The sequence below is a fragment of the Crinia signifera genome, chromosome 8 (genome assembly GCF_055691185.1).
Source record: "Crinia signifera chromosome 8, ASM5569118v1, whole genome shotgun sequence".
Lineage (NCBI taxonomy): Eukaryota > Metazoa > Chordata > Amphibia > Anura > Myobatrachidae > Crinia > Crinia signifera.
The window spans coordinates 157,932,611-157,951,084 of NC_139224.1; the positions used below are offsets into that span (position 1 = coordinate 157,932,611).

The 18,474-nt window shown below is 48.4% G+C and overlaps 1 protein-coding gene across 1 annotated transcript in view; it reads left to right on the forward strand.

Moving 5' to 3' along the window:
* Positions 1-2,212: 2,212 nt before the first annotated feature.
* Positions 2,213-18,474, forward strand: part of LOC146026670 (uncharacterized) — a 60,061-nt gene continuing 43,799 nt past the window's right edge. Inside the window, exon 1 of the mRNA XM_083157510.1 lies at positions 2,213-2,640. Coding sequence (XP_083013636.1) covers positions 2,577-2,640 — 64 coding nt within the window. The 5' untranslated portion in view covers positions 2,213-2,576. The remainder of the gene's footprint in view (positions 2,641-18,474) is intronic.

Here is an 18,474-nt window from a genome sequence, read left to right on the forward strand (position 1 = left end):
ACCTCAGGCCCGGGGGCCATATGTGGCCCTCGTAGCCGGTCTGAGTGGCCCTCCTACCCACCCAGCAGCTTTGCCGGGAGTAAAGTACAGGGGAATTCTCGCAAGAGGTTGTTAGTTCTCGCGAGATTCCTCTTAATCAATAGAAGCCAGAGACTGTCAGTCCTATTCAGCGGCAGCCGCCGGAGCGTGCAGGACAATTTGTAAGAGAAATTTTTACATATGGCCCCCGAAGGATTTTTTCCCCATACAAATGGCCCTTGGCACAAAAAAGGTTCCCCACCCCTGCCCTACATGGATGGCAAAGGAGAACCAATGTTTTATTTTTTACTCTCAAGGTGCCGGGACACAGAGCATAGCTCCGGCACCCGACACCCAGAAGTCCCGCCCCTGAGTTCTGATTGGCCCACGACCATTCAGTCAGATATAATGGATGACCATCGATAGCTAAAACTATCGATGGTTATCCATCAAATAGTTTACCACTATCGATGGCTGGGTGCAGAATCACCATTGATGACGTCTGCACAGATGGCCATCCCTAGCACATGCTGCTCAGTGCTGTGTGCTCTGCTGAGCTGGGGGGGAGAGAGACCTACAGAGGCAGCCTGTCACCTCTCTCCCTCTAGTTTAAATTTTTTTTCACAAGTGCATAGTCACGCCCCCTCTATTTACCGGGGCCCAGCCAACCTATCAGCACCCCAACCCTAACCAATCTCAGGAATGTATTGCATCATGGAGCTTGATACATACGAGAATGCGACCAACGTCAGAAAACTGAATGTTTTGAAGTGTTGGCCTCATTATCAGCTTTGGTACATCCCACCCAGTGGCGTAACTAGAGAGGGTGCAGGGGATGCAATTGCTACAGGGCCCGGGGCGCCCGGCCCCCAGCCCTGCAAGCAATCCCCTGCACCCCCTTAACTTTTTTCCTCTCTCACATCCCCTCTCTCTCGTGTTCCCTCTCCCACACCTCCTCTCTCTCCCGTGTCCCCTCTCTCACACCCCCTCTCTTTCGTGTTCCCTCTCCCACACCTCCTCTCTCTCCCGTGTCCCCTCTCTCACACCCCCTCTTGCTTTCCATATCCCCTCTCCCACACCCCCTCTCTCTCCCGTGTCCCCTCTCCCACACCCCCTCTCTCTTTCCCATGTCCCCTCTCCCACACCCCCTCTAACCCCACACCCCCTGCCTCTCCTGTGACCTCTCTTCAACACCTCTTCTCTCTCCCCTGCCATCTCTGCTCTTTGTCTCCCCCTGCCAACTCTTTCTACCTCCTGGACCCTTCTCTCAACACTTTCTCCCTTCCCCTCTGTCTCACCTCTTTCTCCTCCCTCACAGCCTCTCTCTTACTCTCTCGCTCTCTACCTGACAATTTCTCTCTCTTTGACTCCCTGTCTCTCACCCTTCTCTCCCTGACACCCTGTCTCAGAACAGAATGTAATGAAGTCCTATTCCGGTGGCCGTGCGGGGTGCCGGACGAAGTCGGACGTTTTTATTTAAAGGGGCAATCTCTTACAAGGCAAAACCATGCCTTGCAAGTGATTGATTGCCCCTTTAAAATAAAATGTCAGAGTTTGTCTGACATTGATACCGACTCTCACTACATTTCAGTCCCTGTTTCTCCCTGACATTGTTTCTCACTCTGTCTCTCCCTCATACCCTCTCTCACTCACACCATCTCTTTCTCGTGACAATGCTAGGGGGGCCCCGTTCAAAATGTTGCTATGGGGCCTGCCAAGTTCTAGTTACGCTCCTGATCCCACCCTTCCTAAGCTGGTTACTTTAGTGAGAGTTTGTACTTTTCTGTTTTCTGTCTGTTTCTAAGGGGTTTAGTATACTACTACCTAAGGAGAACCTTCCTAAAATCTATTAAAGAAAGCAAATGGAAGTGTTGCCTATAGCAACCAAATTCTAGGACAGTCTATTAAACGATAGCTAGAATCTGATTGGTTGCTATGGGCAACACCTCCACACTGGTCTTGGATGGTTGGATAGATCTCCCCTTAGTAACTAGTACTGGGATCAGGAAGATCCTGCTGCTCTGACTGAGTCCTTGGGGAACCTCCACAGGTTCTCTCCCCCTCAGAACCACCCTCTCTCATTCCCTAGAATAAAGCCACCAATCATCAGCCGGGATGATGGAAGGGGTGGGGTCAGATCCGCGGCTCAGCCTATCAGGGCGGATGTAGGCGCAGCCAGCCCGCGGTGTCTTCAGCCAGGCGCACGAGTGCAGCAACAAAAGAGTCCAAACCACTGAAGCTGCGAGTGCCGCCGTGACGTCACGCCCCCGGGAGATCTGCCTCAGCAGCGCGACGTCACCACCACCGGGAACTCTGCCTCAGCGTGACGTCGGGCACAGCAGCTACACTACTATACTGCGCCGGGGGGTTTACTAGTGCGGAGCTCTCATTCCGCGCCTGACATGCACGGTGCGGTTACACGTGACGTCATTGTACAGGAGCTGCCGTGACGTCACGCGGGGCACCCCACCCTGAGAAAAAGAGAAAAAAAAAGACCCCGCCCGCAGTCACACGTGGCAGCTCCGTTCCTGCTGCCCGGGGACCCTGAAGCTGCCGAGATGGTGGGACAGATCATCGCTGTGCTGGGACTCTTCTCCTTGGTGTCAGGGGCTCTGCTGCCAGGTACCGGGGGCAAAGGGGGTGGCACGGCTGCGGGTATGGCTGCTCAGGTGGGCACAGATAGGTAGCGCTGCACAGAGGGCATTGCACTTTATTGGGACACTCAGATGTATGGCAGTGACAATACTCCACCCCACTGAGGCACACAGGGGTTACCTCTGACAGTGACAGCTCTCCACTAGGGGTCATAGAGGGTTAATTCTGTATGGCAGTGACAATTCTCCACCCCAGTGAGGGACATAGAGTGTTAATTCTGTAAGACTGTGTCAATTCACCCCAGCTGGAGTCACAGATAGTTAATTCTGTATGACAGTGAAAATTCTCCACCCCTCCGAGGCACACAGAGGGTTAACCCTGACAGTGACAGCTCACCTCCCCACTGGGGGTCATAGAGGGTTAATTCTGTATGGTAGTGACAATTCTCCACCCCAGTGGGGGAATAGAGGCTTCTTTATGTAAGACAATGACTGCTTTCCACCCCACTGAGGCAAACAGAGGGTTAACTCTGTATGACAGTGACAGCTCACCTCCCAACTGTGGATCATGGAGGGTTAATTCTGTAGGACAGTGACTGATCTTCTCCCCACTGGGGGTCATACAGGGTTAATTATGTATAAAAGTGGCAATCATCCAGCGCACTGAGGCACACAGAGGGTTAACTCTGACAGTGACAGCTCTCAATCTGACTGAGGGTCATAGAGGGTTTATTCTGTACGACAAAGACAATTCTCCAACCCACTGAGGCACACAATGGGTTAACTCTGTATGACAGTGACAGCTGTCCAAAACTTTGGGATACAAATGGTTAATTATGAATGACAATGACATCTGTCCATAGAGAGTTAATATTGCAGGACAGTCAAAGCTCTGTGACCCAATAGGACACAGGGGCTTATTTTTGTTTAACAGTGACAGCTCTCCAGTACACATTCCACAGGGACATAAGGAGTTAACGCTGTAGGACAGTGGCTTCACTCTATCCCACTGGGGCACAGGGGTAAACCTGTATGTCAGCAATGTCTATCACATAAGGAAATAGAATTAGGCCAGTGGGATAGACAACAACAGTTCCCCACTTCATTGTGACACAGGGGGTTAACATTATAACTGGTAAAGCTTTTTCGCCTTGCTGGTACACAAGGGGTTAAATCTGTATGGTAGCGGCATGTCTCCACCCCTCTGGGACAGGAGGGGTCAGCTGTATTATTACTTTATATTATTACATAGGCGCTGATGGTGGATGATCAGACTCCTGTCACTTGTGAGGCTCTGTGTTATGGGGATACAGAATGATGTCCAGTGATCACCATTATATAATCTATAGTATTGATGTGTGAATGTATACGTCTGAGGATAATGGTGAGTTATTAGGATCCAGCGAGAGCTCTGAGGTCCACCACTGCTCCTTCCCAGTCCTGTCCCAACGCTCCCGTGTGGCCGAGCTCTCACTCCAGAATATCAGCCTCCGTAGATGTCCCAGGACTTGGTCCCTGTGAATGCTCTGGTGTTACCCCCTCTCTGGGAAACTTGGGTGCTGTCTCTGACACCCCAGCTGGATATATATAAGATCTGGCAGCAGGGAGGGGGCCACAAGCCATGGACCAAAGTGTCCAGTTAGTGTCCCCCCCATTTCCATGTCATCTGGTGTCCCCCCCCCCCCCTTTTCCATGTCGTCTCGGACCTCAGATTGCTCGGGGGTTAACGTATAGCTGCCACTGCAGTTAGGCTTTGTGGGCCTGATCCTCAGCTGGACACGGGTGGAAATTCAGATTGATCTTGTAAAAGGAAATGTAGGATAAGCCAAGTTCCACGCTCATTTGGAGAGTGCGTACGCAGGTAGGACGCCTGGTTCCTATATATCATGGGTGGCCACACCAGTCCTATGGATCTGCCAACAGTTCATGTTTTCCAGGCCACCTGTGGATCTGTAGAATGTGTTGGTTAGGAATGAATGCAGCACGTTTGAAAATGTGACAGTAATGACTGCACCTGTGCACCAGCTAGGGGGTCTGGGAAATGTGACAGTAATGACTGCACCTGTGCACGAGCTAGGTGGTGTGGAATACGTGACAGTTAGTAATGATTGCACCTGTGCACCAGCTAGGGGGTCTGGGAAATGTGACAGTTAGTAATGACTGCACCTGTGCACCAGCTAGGTAATCTGGAAAACCTGAACTGTAGGTAGATCTCGAGGACAGGCTTGGCCACCCCTGCTATTTTATCTTTTTGCCCTCCGCATGGGATTGGTGCGAATCTGCATACCAATGGTGTGGAGGTAAATACAGTGTGCAGGATGGACTTCCAGAGGCAGATGGCATAGCGACCATGGGTCCAAATCAGGATCTGTGTGTGTGTATGCCCTAAGTGAGTACCTGCCATAACCCCCATTGGCTCATGTTTAATATAAATACATATAAATCCATGTTAGTGCTGGGCCACGCTTGGATGACCTACAGCAGGGGTGTCAAACTCAAATTCATCGGGGGCTGCATCAGCAGTTTGGTTACCCTCAAAGAGCCGGTTGTATCTGTAGGACTATGTGTCCACTCTTTATTATCATAAATTATTGTCACTGCATTCAATTATTACTGTTTTTTTGTAATAATGTAAGTAATAACTAGCAGGGAGATTGGCTGGGGGCCTGGGACAGGGCACAGTGACGTGACGTCAGATCGCCCAGCAGGTGACCTGGGCCTCTGGGTTTGCAGGACTCTCGCTAGAGTTCTGGACTGGTGGTGACAGTGGGACAGATAATGATAATGACCCTGGACACAGGCAGCTGCACTGCAGATTTGTGAGCTCAGGCTGCGGCTGTGTGCTGCTGGCCTGGCTCTCTGCCTGCCCGGCCACGGACTCTGGACTGGACAGACTGGTCTGGACAACAAGAGACAACACAACTGTGCCCACCCCACTGCCGAACTTACAGTAAATATACTGAACCAACTGATGCCACTGCTGCGCAGCGCGGCACCACAGGCAGGAGGCAGCTCACCGCCGGGCCGGCGTCCAAGTCCGACAGGCAGCCGCAGCAGCATGCACGTCACGGTGTCACTGGCACTGCTGTCAGGCGGGCGTGTGTCACACATGGCAGTGCCGTAGCCGCTGCCCGAAGGAGGAGCCGGGGAGGAGTCGGGCATGTCACACAGTGACACTAACAAGTCTGTGTCCACTGTCCTGCCTCCCTCCTCCTCCCAGCGAGCGCCGCGGCGGAGTGACTGTGTCACCCGGCTTCCTCACGTTGTTAGGTATCTCTCTCAGTCTCGAGTCGTCATGTAAGTGTCACTGAATGTGATGTGACACTCACACTGTGATTCCCGCAGTAATGTAATCGGCGCCAGGCGGGGGTGGGTGGTGGTGGCTGCGCGGGCCACATGACGAGGTCTGGCGGGCCGGATTTGGCCCGCGGGCCTTGTGTTTGACACCCGTGACCTACAGTATATAGTAATAAAGATTTCCTCCATATGTGTCTTACCAAACCACTTGTATCCCCTAACTCTTCATGTTGGTCCACTTATCTCACTGCAGAAACTGGGGGGAACATGCTGAGACTTGTAGTTGTACAAACGGGGTGACCCCAGTATCTTGGATGAACGTTCATATTTATCTGTGATATTTCTGAGTGTTAGAGACGAGATGATCTTTGTACATCTACTATAGAGTTGGGTCTCTTCCACTTTCTGTTTCCATAAGATTTATATTGGTATTGTCTGGTCTCCATTGCGAAGGGTTGCAGTGAACAGCAGATTCTCAATGCATCTTGCAGGGTGAAACACCTAAGCTGGTCATACACTTATGTGACTTCTCGGAGGGAGAAGTCGCAGCCGAATCCTCTTGAACCGCCGTTAGCTTCCCTGGTGGCACAGCCCTTTTTCATGCAACATATTGCATGCGATTCCTACAAGTGCTGCCAGAGGCTGTCCGGTCCGACAGATCCTACGTGCAGCACCCTGCGATCTAGGGGCTCCTATCTGATATGGACGGGACTGCTCATCGGATCGGATCTAGAACACTTGCTATTTGCCGTATGCAGTCATTAAGTCAACAGTCAAAAGGTCTACCACAATTGGTCGACAGACAAAAGGTCGATATAGTCGAAAGGTTGGCACAAGCAAAAGGTAAACATGTGTATTTTCACACCAGACTTTTTACTGTCAACCTTTTTACTGAGGAGCTATTGACCCATGCCCGGGATTTGCACGATTTCCCCCTATTTCTTAGCCCGATCAGGGCCTCAGAATAGGGTAAAATCAGGCAAATTCATGTGTCTATGGCCAGCTTTACTGTAATAAGTGTGTAATTATTTCATATCTATAGTGCACTGCTCCCTGGTAATGGTTTTGATCAGTATCTGTTTGTTTATACAGCACCAATTATATAACGCAGCGCTGAGCATATTGATCCTCACTGTGATGAGCTTAGGATCATTAGTCCCTTCCCAGTGGAGCTGACAGTCACACTTTAACAGTAGCCAATTAGCCTCCCAGTCAGGGGTGACTTAAAAATGGAGGGGGGCTATTGTGGGTCAGCCCCTCCTCTATTGCGGCGTATTTGAAGGTAGACTCTGGTACTGTGGCAAAGTCTAGTGCACCTGTGCAGGTCTTCGGAAACATGGAGCCTTTACCGTGTACTCAGGGATTTCTCTCCTGTGCATGCATAAATCTCCAGGAAAATGGCCGCAGCATCATTTTCCGAGTGATCTGATGCAGGACTCCTGAGAGGTGAGTATACTATATGGGTGAAGGGTGTCTCTATGTGGGCTTCCCTGGACCCGCACCATCTGCACCCATTACAGATAGACCACTGCTCCCAGGGGGCGGGATGTACTAAACAGAAAATGCGGTAAATCCCCCGTTATTGGGTTTTTACTGCATTTTCAGATGCACTAAAGCCCCACTTCACCATAGCAGCCTATGAGCTTCTTTTCACGTCCCATCCTGCCCTGCACGGGCCCCCGCACTACCGCAGTGCCGCCCCCCTCACCTGGTGTCTGGGCAGCCGCCTGCTGAGCTGCCCGGACCAGTGACCTCCGCCTCCCTAGAACCGGAGTATACCCCTTCCGGTGCAGGGAGGAGGAGCCTGGGAGTCTTTGCAGCTGTCTGAGCAGAAGGCTGTCGGGCACAGCAGGAGGGGGAGAACTGTGGGGTCCTGCTCCCCGCCCTCCCCCGGCTGCTTAGCAAAGGGCGGCTCTTATCGCAAGAGCTGCCCTTTGCGATACTAATCTCATATGTTAGTACATATGCTATTAGAACCGATTTGAATTGCGGCGGCATGTACAGCAAATGCTTGGTGCATCCCGCCCAGGATGTTTACAGACTGTTGTTGGCGATATCTTTTACTTTCTCATCTAGTGTGTATGGGGATTAAGTTGTTTAAGATATGGGGCAAAATTTAATAGGGTGTGAGCATAAGAAAGTGAGAGTTTTCTAATTTTTTTAAACCAGCAAACAATTAAAAAATAAGCAATGTACCCTGGTAATAGAAGAAAAAGAGAAAGTGGAAATATTCAATTCATTTTTTGCTTCGGTATTTACAAGGGAAGAATCTTCAGAGGTTTTCCCACAGATTAAATGCTTGACTCTTGGTTGCTCCCAAACTGTAAGGAAATAGTAACAAATCTCCCAAAACGGATGAAATACACCCTAGGATACTAAAAGATTTGAGTTCTGACATAGCACTACCGTTATATCTGATATTCAGTGAATCAATAACCTTGGGGATGGTACCAAGGGACTGGCGCATAGGTAACGCGATGCCAATATGGAATAAAGGTAGCAAAACTAACCCTGAAAGTTATAGACAGGTCAGCCTTACATCCATTGTGGGGAAAATATTAAAAGGTGAAGAAGGTGAAAAGTAAGGCTCAGCATGGGTTCATCAAAAATAGATCATATTGATCTATGATCGTCTTGATTTTGCTAAAGGTTTTGAGACTGTGCCTCATAAAAGATTATTAATAAAACTAGGTAACTTAGGGATAGGAGATAAGATTTGTAATTGTAATAAAAAATGGTTACACAATCGGGGACAGAGAGTGGTGCTAAATGCATACATTCCAGCTGGGATAAGGTCCACAGTGGAGTCCCGCAAGGTTCATTATTGGTACTCACCTTGTTTAATTTATTTATTAATGATATAGGTAGTGACATAGGGTGGGATGCACTAATATCCGCAGCCTCTCTCTGCCGCACATCGCCGGCAACTGCATAGATAATAATCGCGTATGAACTAACAGGTCTAAACTTAGGACACGCGGTCATGTACTGCACCATAAGAGCCGCTAAATTCTGGAACTCATTACCGGTGGGGGTGGTTACAGCAACTACTGTTAATGAATTTAAATCAAACTGGACACATTTTTGGCCACTAAGGGAATCCTACAGATATGACTTGCACGAGTCAGTAGTTACAAGTCACATAGGTTGAGCTCGATGGACTAACATATTTTTTCAACCTTAATTACTGTGTTACATGGCAAATCCATGGTAAATGATTGCCACTTGGGAAAACTCTCCCAAAATCTCTCACTTTCTGATTCTCACACCCTATTACATGTGGATCTTGCTATGGTAATTATCCTGCCTCTAGCTGCAGGCCTGTATGGGTAAATTGACTCAGCAGAGGTTTTGTAGATCAATGTCGCTGGCCATCTGTTTTGTGGCGGTTTTGTAGCTGAAATGAAATACAAACAGCCCCCCAAGCCCTATGTTGTGGAAATCCTCTGAACATCAGTGTACTTCTGAAGAGTATCTTATGCTGCATGTACTCTCAGTACCTGTGTCGGAGAATCAGTCCTGGATCTGATAAACCTCAGCTTGCTTCCAGATACTGGTATGCGCTTTCATCCTGTGATCGCCTAAATAGCCATCAGTTCTCCAGCTGTTCTGCAGATAACCCCAGTGTGAGGAGCCAGTAACATGCAGATCCTGAGGGGGAGAGGGAATCCAAGTGCCATAGGAGGGTAAAAGTTAGTTTGCCCTCGGCCCTCACTAATGTTAAGATGGCCCTTTGACATTTGGATAAAAAAAATGGGTCATCCTACTTCAGTGGTTGACCCAATGCATGTAAACCTAAATTGGGTTAACCCAATGACCATACCCCCTTGGAGTGGGGAAATAAACCATTTCCAGTTGATTCAGCAAGAGTAGCCTCCTGGCCAACATTGTGATCACCCAATAGTCTATCTTAGGTCAGCCGGTCCTAGTACCTTGTTCAGAATTTAAGCTGTGACCCGAGCACTGTGTGATAGGTGATTCAGTGTTTTTTTCCCTGCGGCTATCATTAGGCATGCAGGACAGAGCAATTCAATTGTTTAGACATCTGTTAGCCACAGGATTTTTGAGAAGAGATGTGTGCAAGGACCCTGGTTTAGGCACCCCAATGGGAGTTCTGGCAACCCTAACCAGAACTTAACCAGCACCGTTTGTGGCTAAATCCCATTTATTTGGGCCTGTACAAAGCAGTGGTCGCCCGATCAGACCAACAATTGAATTGCAGTGATGGACGCAATCTCAAATGTCAATCTCTAGGATAACTTTTTCATCTATTCATAAAGCAGTTAAAAAAAAAGCAGAGAAGTGAGCCAGTAAAGAAATGACCCATAGCAACCAATCGGCATTGAGGAAACGTTTATCAAGTGCATTCTATGACATTATATGAAGCCACTGATTGATTAATAGAACCCAGAGACAACATTTATTATAATAGGTTAAAAAAAAACAAAGAAAACTAATGTAGGGTACACACCAGAATGATTTGGCCCAAAATGACCCAATTTAGATACATTCTTGACCAATTGTATGTAAATTGGGCATGTTTTGCTGGGCGGCATACAGTGTTTACCTGCTCGCTACGCTACAAATATACGCAGCTTAGCGAACAAGTCCGAATCAGGCCCTTAATGCGTTTTTGCCATCAGCCTGGTTATATTATGAAGAGGAATAATTAAACACCGACCACAAAGCATCTTATTTCACCTCGTGCTGCAGTTGGTAAGTTTCCGCCACGCACGTAACAGTCACTGTGTATTGTTATAAAGTGTAATCTGATTATCCGCTTCCTGCGGTCGCTGCACTAATTCTGCAGACAGACTCTACTGAGAGCATAAAATAGGAAATCAGGTGCTATATATCTAAATATATCAGCCCATCGATCGTTCTATCCGAGGGGGTCATCCACTCGCTTATTCTGCTCCTTTCAACAAGTTTTGAGTGGAGTAATGAAATGTTTGTCATTTTGTCAGTATTTACCCTGCGTGCGAACAATTGTCTGTGATTACACCCAATGCCGCATTGTTTGTCCTGGTGCACAGGTGCAGTGCTGCTTTGTTCTCCGCTCAGAATCAGGCCTGACGTGAGGAGCGGTAGGGGGCCGCTAGGAAACTTTTTTATATAGAAACACAAGGACAGCCGGATCCAGCCTGACGTGGCGGCTCAGATGTGTTATGTGATAAAATAACTGTATTTTCCATCTCTAACTGTCACTAACGTCACAGGGTCGAATTCTGAATTGGAAGCAAACAACAACAGCAGCGAGTGACTCGGCACAAACCATTCGGTCCGGGGTACTTAATTGTCTGCGCTAATACGTCAGAGCGTCTCCTTTCCTTAAATACAGTAGATGTCGCTGTTTATGGAATTTTCCACCTTCGCTTGGGATTTATTGGTTGTACATGTTCATATACCACATATAGGGGCCCATTTATCTAGAATTGCGTTTGCAATGCACTCTGGGTGCCATGTTGTTCCCTCTGCTAGTGCACTCCTCCTCTCCTGCCTACCTCCTATCACAATCACCTCCAAGATTTTGCACGTGCTGCTCCATTTCTCTGGAATTCTTCACCTCTCCAAAACTTTACACGGGCTCTCCTGACCTACTTCTTCAAAGCCAGCCTCAAACATTTCTGCACATGGGCCCACCCGACTGCTAACGGCCGCGGCCAACTACACATTTATGGGCCGTTCGCAGCAGGGAGAGAGGGTCGGGGGGGGGGGGGTGTGCCAGCGCTGGGCCATGGGAAGGCCGGATACCCTGCGAGGGGATGTGTCTTCCTAACCCTTCCCCTTGCATGGTTGTATACGACGGCAGGGGGTGGGGGGAGGATATTCACCAGGGCGGCATCACAGGGACTCTGTGATTTCCAAAATAAATTTATAGTAAAAAAGAAAAGAGCAGATACTTGTACAAATAGCACACAATAACATTCTACATGAGTAACCACCCCTATCCCCCTCCGCCCACCCTTCCCCCAGCAGGAATATTTTCAGGATGTCTCAAGTTATTGAACGAAGTAAATAGGTAGTGCCCGCAAAAATGTTGAAGACATTTGTCTTAGTATCAATGTCCAATGAGTCAATATAGACGCCCCATTTACTATGAAAACGTTTAACCCCATTCTCAATTTCAGGCAGAGTTGCGCGTCTGTCAATGTAAAGCAGTTTCATCAGTTCTACCTTAACCGAATTAAAAACGGCGGTGAAGGTGAGGTCCAAGACCACAATATGATTATCTTGGCCACCGTAACCACTATGGTCAAAAAAGGACAAGTTCTGTCTTACGGCCTCTCGGGTTCCAAGTAGGAAAATGAGCAAATAGCATACTGTAGCTATTGGAACTTTTGTCAAGTGCAAGTTCCGTATTCCATTGATAAATCCCATCACTTTATCGCAGAATTGTCTTAATTTACCACAATCCCACATGCCATGATAGAATGATGAGTGGACACGTCTACATGCGAAGTGGTGCGATTTAATGAAGACGTGGGACCCGAGAGCCCGTGTACGGAGGTGGAGAGTCTGATAGGGAGGGGTAGACATTAGCATCACCATCGAGATCAAAGACTAGATCATGACTTATAAGGTGACACAAAGACGCTGTCTGCAGAGCCGTACATGGTAATAATAGAAAACCTTTCACAGTATCCGAGTATAAATGCAGAACACAACCGTACTATAGCCGGGGCTGCCTGTACAGCATTGCCAGCCCTGAGAATGCACAAAAACACCCCTAAAATTGGAGATGCGGTCGTATGGCGTACAGTAAAAAGGTTGACCATTAGGTCGACCACTGTTGGTCAACAGGCCAAAAGTCAACACACCAAAAGAGGGGATATAATCGTGTGCCCGAAGCTTAGCGAGCGAAGACGATACACTTATACGGTGTCCGTGTCAACATTTGTCAACATACACACACACAAAAAAAACACAATAAACTCATGTCGACCTTGTCTCATGTTGACATTTTGCTTGTGTCAACCTTTTGTCTAGGTCAGCCTAATGCATGTTGATCTATGTTGGTGTGTCGACAACTGGCTTGTCGAACAATAGTGGTCAACATAAAGAGTGTCGACCTATTTATTGTTGACGTCAGCCCATACCTGTGGGGCACTAGGCAGCTGCTCAGTGTGCCTATACAGAGCAGACTTAGCATTTGCCCCCACTGACTGGGTCGGAGTGATAACTGAAGCATGGGAAGGTAACTCGCTGAAGGTTGCGGGAATCGTGGGCAGGAGTCGATTCCGCAAGCAGGCAGAGTCATTGAAGGAGAGAAGAGACAAGTGAGAGGAGCCTGGTGACAGGGATTGGGCTAGGGAAGAACAAGACTAAGGAGGGCCCTGCCTGCAAGAGCTTACATTCCATGGTGATGTCATTGGGTGATGTCATGACAGAGATGGGTGGGGCGGGGTTTGTGTGTTATTTCTGTAGGTGGTCTGTAGCGTTAGAGACCGGCATACAGTGTTTTCGTTGTGTCTATGACCTGTCAGTTGTCAGCAGCTTTCTTCCCCCCTGTGACGGGAGATTAGTGAGGGCAGACACCTCAGCGACAGATTACCTAGATGGAAGGTGCGGATCTTGCATCTCTTTTGTCACGGAGCTGTGCATTAAGCTTGGGAGACGGAAATATAAATGAACAATGATCTGAGGATTAGGCTGATTGTAAAGTAAAAAATGATAGCACTAAGCAAAGCTAGGATTCGGAAACCTTTTGCAATATAGCTACAATAAGAACTACAAGCCCCAGTATGTCCTGCCGGCTGAAACATGCAGGCGAGATGGTACTTGTATATTCTATATGGCCATAAGGGATGTACCTCGGCAGTGATGTCATTAACCAGTGACATCACGTTAGATATATTACACGCAATTTCCTATACTTGGTGGAATTATGGAAACAGCCACAAAAGTATCAAAACCCCTTTATAATAAGTTATTAACTTTTTTTTTCACTTTTTTTTGTTACAATTTCTCAATAGGACAGAAAATTAATTCTAAGTTGCCAAAATAAATGATATGTCATATAGGACCTTATTCCAGTCTGTTCATATGGGGCAGATGTTTTCTATTTGCGCATTCACATTTCTGCGCATATGCATTTGCTGGGTGCTTGTAGCCACGGCGAACGCACCCATCCTTGCGGGGTGGGGGGCGTTGGGGTATCCCATTAGCATGGGAGTTCCCATGAGAACGCTGGGTGTTCTCATGCTAATTATTTTGGTACTTGTTTCCTAGCACGGCCACAATCTTCTTGGTCGTGTGCCTTAACTTTAAGGCACACGATGCCCACGATGGACCCGATTTTCTTTCAAATCAGGTCCATTTTACCGGCAAATGGAAAATCGGGTCCATCGCGTCGGTCGTGTGCCTTTAATAAGGCACGCGATGGACCCGATTCTCCATAGGCTTCAATGTTAAAAATATTTTAACACTGAAGCCTATGGAGAAATCGCGTCCATCGGGTCCATCGCGTCGGTCGCGTCGTGTGCCTTAACATGGCACACGACGCGACCGACGCGATGGACCCGATTTTCCATAGGCTTCAATGTTAAAATATTTTTAACATTGAAATTGCGTCGGTCGTGTCGGTCTTGGGCCATTATAATGGCACAAGATAAGATGGACTTGATTAAGTCCATCTTCACATAGTAATCAATGGGAAAGGGGCCAATATGGGCCATTTCTCATTGTTTATGGCCCCGTCATGCCCCCACATTGTAAACGCCACCCCACTATTGACGCCAACCCGAAGCGTGGCGAGCGCAGCGAGCCCGCGAGGGGCGGCGGTGCGCGTCCTCCGACCTTTTCATACCCCTACTATCCACGTCGGCGTGGAGTTGAGAATAGAATAGTGTGGCGAGCGCAGCGAGCCACCGAGCCCGAAGCGTGGCGAGCGGACGTGGATACCTTCACAGGTATCCGCGTCCCCTCGCGGGCTTCACAGGTATCCGCGTCCCCTCGCGGGCTTCACAGGTATCCGCGTCCCCTCGCGGGCTTCACAGGTATCCGCGTCCCCTCGCGGGCTTCACAGGTATCCGCGTCCCCTCGCGGGATTCACAGGTAACCGCGTCCCCTCGCGGGCTTCACAGGTATCCGCGTCCCCTCGCGGGCTTCACAGGTATCCGCGTCCCCTCGCGGGCTTCACAGGTATCCGCGTCCCCTCGCGGGCTTCACAGGTATCCGCGTCCCCTCGCGGGGCTCGCTGCGCTCGCCACGCTTCGGGCTCGGTGGCTCGCTGCGCTCGCCACACTATTCTATTCTCAACTCCACGCCGACGTGGATAGTAGGGGTATGAAAAGGTCGGAGGACGCGCACCGCCGCCCCTCGCGGGCTCGCTGCGCTCGCCACGCTTCGGGTTAGCGTCAATCGTGGGGTGGCGTTACCAATGAGGGGCCATTTCAACCATCAGGGGTGCTGAAATTGGGGTCTGGGTGCTATTTTACATTGAATCCTATGTAAAATCGGGTCCCAGGGACCATTTTACATTGGATCCAATGTAAAAATCGGATCGCATCGGTCGCATCGCATGCGACCAAATCGCATGCGATGCGACCGACGCGATTTTTCCGACACGACCATCCCGATGCTAATCGGTGTGGCCGTGCTAGGAAACAAGTACCATTATTTTATTTATTTATTACCAGTTACTTAGCGCACATATTCCGCAGTGCTTTACAGAGTATATTTGAGAATATGGTTAGCATTACTACCTCACAACACTGAGGTCATAGGTTCGATTCCCACCACGGCCCTAACTCTGTGGAGTTTGTATATTCTCCCCGTGCTTGCGTGGGCTTCCTCCGGGTACTCCGGTTTCCTCCCACAATCCAAAAATATACTGGTAGGTTAATTGGCTCCCAACAAAATTAACCCTAGAATGTCTGTATGTGTGTGTGTACATGTGGTAGGGAATATAGATTGTAAGCTCCACTGGGGCAGGGACTGAAGTGAGTGTTCAAATAATCTCTGTAAAGCGCTGCGGAATATGTGTGCGCTATATAAGAAACATTACTAAATAAATAAATAAAACATCCATAAGTTACACGTCGTACGAATGGTGGGCCTGGCTGACTCGCAAGGATGCGAATTCGCATCCGAGCGAATGAACCAGAGTAACCCCCATAGAGTAATACAGTCGGTGCTGGCTGTCTGGGGGGCAGGGGTGTAGAGGGGAACGTATTCCCCCTAGTTGGGGACACAGCGCCCATCCATGTGATTTGGCCAGGCACTCTAGAAGATAACGGATCCTGATGATCTCTCGGCTGATCACCCTCGTCCGCTGCCATCTGTTCTGATCAATATTTTATAGATTCCTGTTCAAGATCAATCAGGATTAGATGTCATTTTGGGCAAAGGGCAGACTGTGTGGCAAAGCTAACCACATTGGCCGGGGTATGAGACATTGGTTTGACCTGTATTAGATTATTGGGCATTGTGTCGACCACTGAAGTTTGACATGTTTTAGGTTGACACATGAAATAGGTCGACATGGCTAAGGTCAACATGGACACCCTCAAAGGTTCCCACCATGCTGTATTGGATGAAATACCACTTGTCTGCAAATAATAAAACCTGTGAAAAACTCATGTCGACCTTTTTGACTGTCGACCTAATGCTTGTGTCGACCTTCCAACCCTGTTGATCTTAGCCATGTCGACCTTCAGTGGTCAACCAATGCATGTCAACCTAAATAGCGTCTATCTAATAACGGCTGCGTATACGGCACACGGACTCGCCGGAGTAATATGGATTTATATTAGACACAGGTTACGGCTGCAGGCAGAATCCGCTTCACTTTGATCCCATTATAAACCTGCTGACTGCAATGAATGCGCATTGTTATATGAAGACAATTCATAATTTAAGAATGTATTTCTGTGGTCATTGTCTGCACCCCCGGCTGTGTTCTTTGTTCTGTATTCTGTAGAGACATATGACCTAACATATGGGATAACAAGGCTATAGGATATCCGCTCTGTGTCACCCTAGATTGAGTTTTGTATTCCGCCCCCTGCAGGCCTGTTCTTTGTGGTTGATCAGTCAGAACTATCATTAGAAACAGTATGGTTGACTTGTGGTCCCAGAGCAGCTGAGGGTTGTTCAATTGAATTACTATTGTTTAGGACATTATGGGGGTGATTCATTGTGGATTGAACGGTCCGATGGTGGTGGTGGTGGTTGTGGTGGGGATTTGCGCATGTGCAGGCCCCCTGTGTGAACGCATTTGGTGAGTATCACAATCGCTGAGGCATACAGTTGAGTGAGTTAAAGAACCAGCCAATCGGCATCTAGCTGCCATGTGATAGGCTGTGTTTGAAAAATGACAGGAGATGGTGGGTACAGTACATAACGGTCTGTACACACTAAGATATGCGGCACCGTTATGAATAATGTCGGTGTCGTGAAAACTAATGACACGCGGGTAAACATTGAACGGTATCGTTAACCATATCCTTCAGTACCGTCACCAGGACACCGCCGAACATTCAGTAACTGATGATATCGTCAGATTGGACGTTCATGATCCTCGGGATCGTGCAGCATTAACGATACAGTGGGTACACACTAAACAATATGCATGATGATTTAGTTATCGTGCATATCGTTCATTAACATTGGATAGTGTGTACCCAGCTTTAGCGTCGTACACACTATGGGCGTCGGTACACCCTGAACGATATGCACGATAATATCGATAACAATATCGTTATCGTCCCTATCATCTGCCTTTGGTAAATATGCCACAATGTCACACCTTAACAATAGCAAATATTATAGGACAGCACCCCTAGTGGTTTCATGATGCAATAGCAGGATGCTGCGCTTAATTCCTTGGAGCTTATTATTATCATATTTATTTGCACAAAGACTCTGTTGAACGTGGGAAATCCATACAGGTAGATAAGCACAAGGCAGGAATTGTATTATAATATGGATATCTGAGATAATAGGCCAGAATACTGGGGTGAGTTACTTAGGGGGTGAGAAGAGGCCTGGGATCTGTGGCGAACAGAGATTTCCTGGCCTGTGCGATCAGTAGTTTGTGTGGCACCGTAGGTCCTATGGTTTGATCCAATGATGCATCCTATACTGCAGCGGGAGGCGTCTACGTGCAATAGACATCTCCTGCTGCATCACCGTACAGTGCTGTCACTGCTATCTCCATGGAAGTGCAGTGATAGCAAATCCAGCCGTCCCTGAATGACTCCCCCCCCCAGGTGTGTGGTTGGTTGTGGCCCTTATGTAACCCTCCTGTAATACTTTAGTGAATTCCAGGGGGTGTAGTATAAAAAGTTACCATTCCTATTGCTTGACATGGAAAATCTAGAAGCTGTATTTTGGAATAATTATTATAATCAATACTTCCGCAAATTGAAACATCGCTGCCAGAAAATAACCAAACTCCCCGTGTGGAACACGCCTGAGTTTCCCCTGATAATCCAACATTCCTCTAAAGTGTGAGTCCTGCTCCTCCGAGCCCCAACCTGCCGCAGTAATTGTCTCTTCCCAGCCGCCGGGCGTATATTGTACATGTCGCCACAAGGAAGCTTTTTCTGCCTCCACGCCC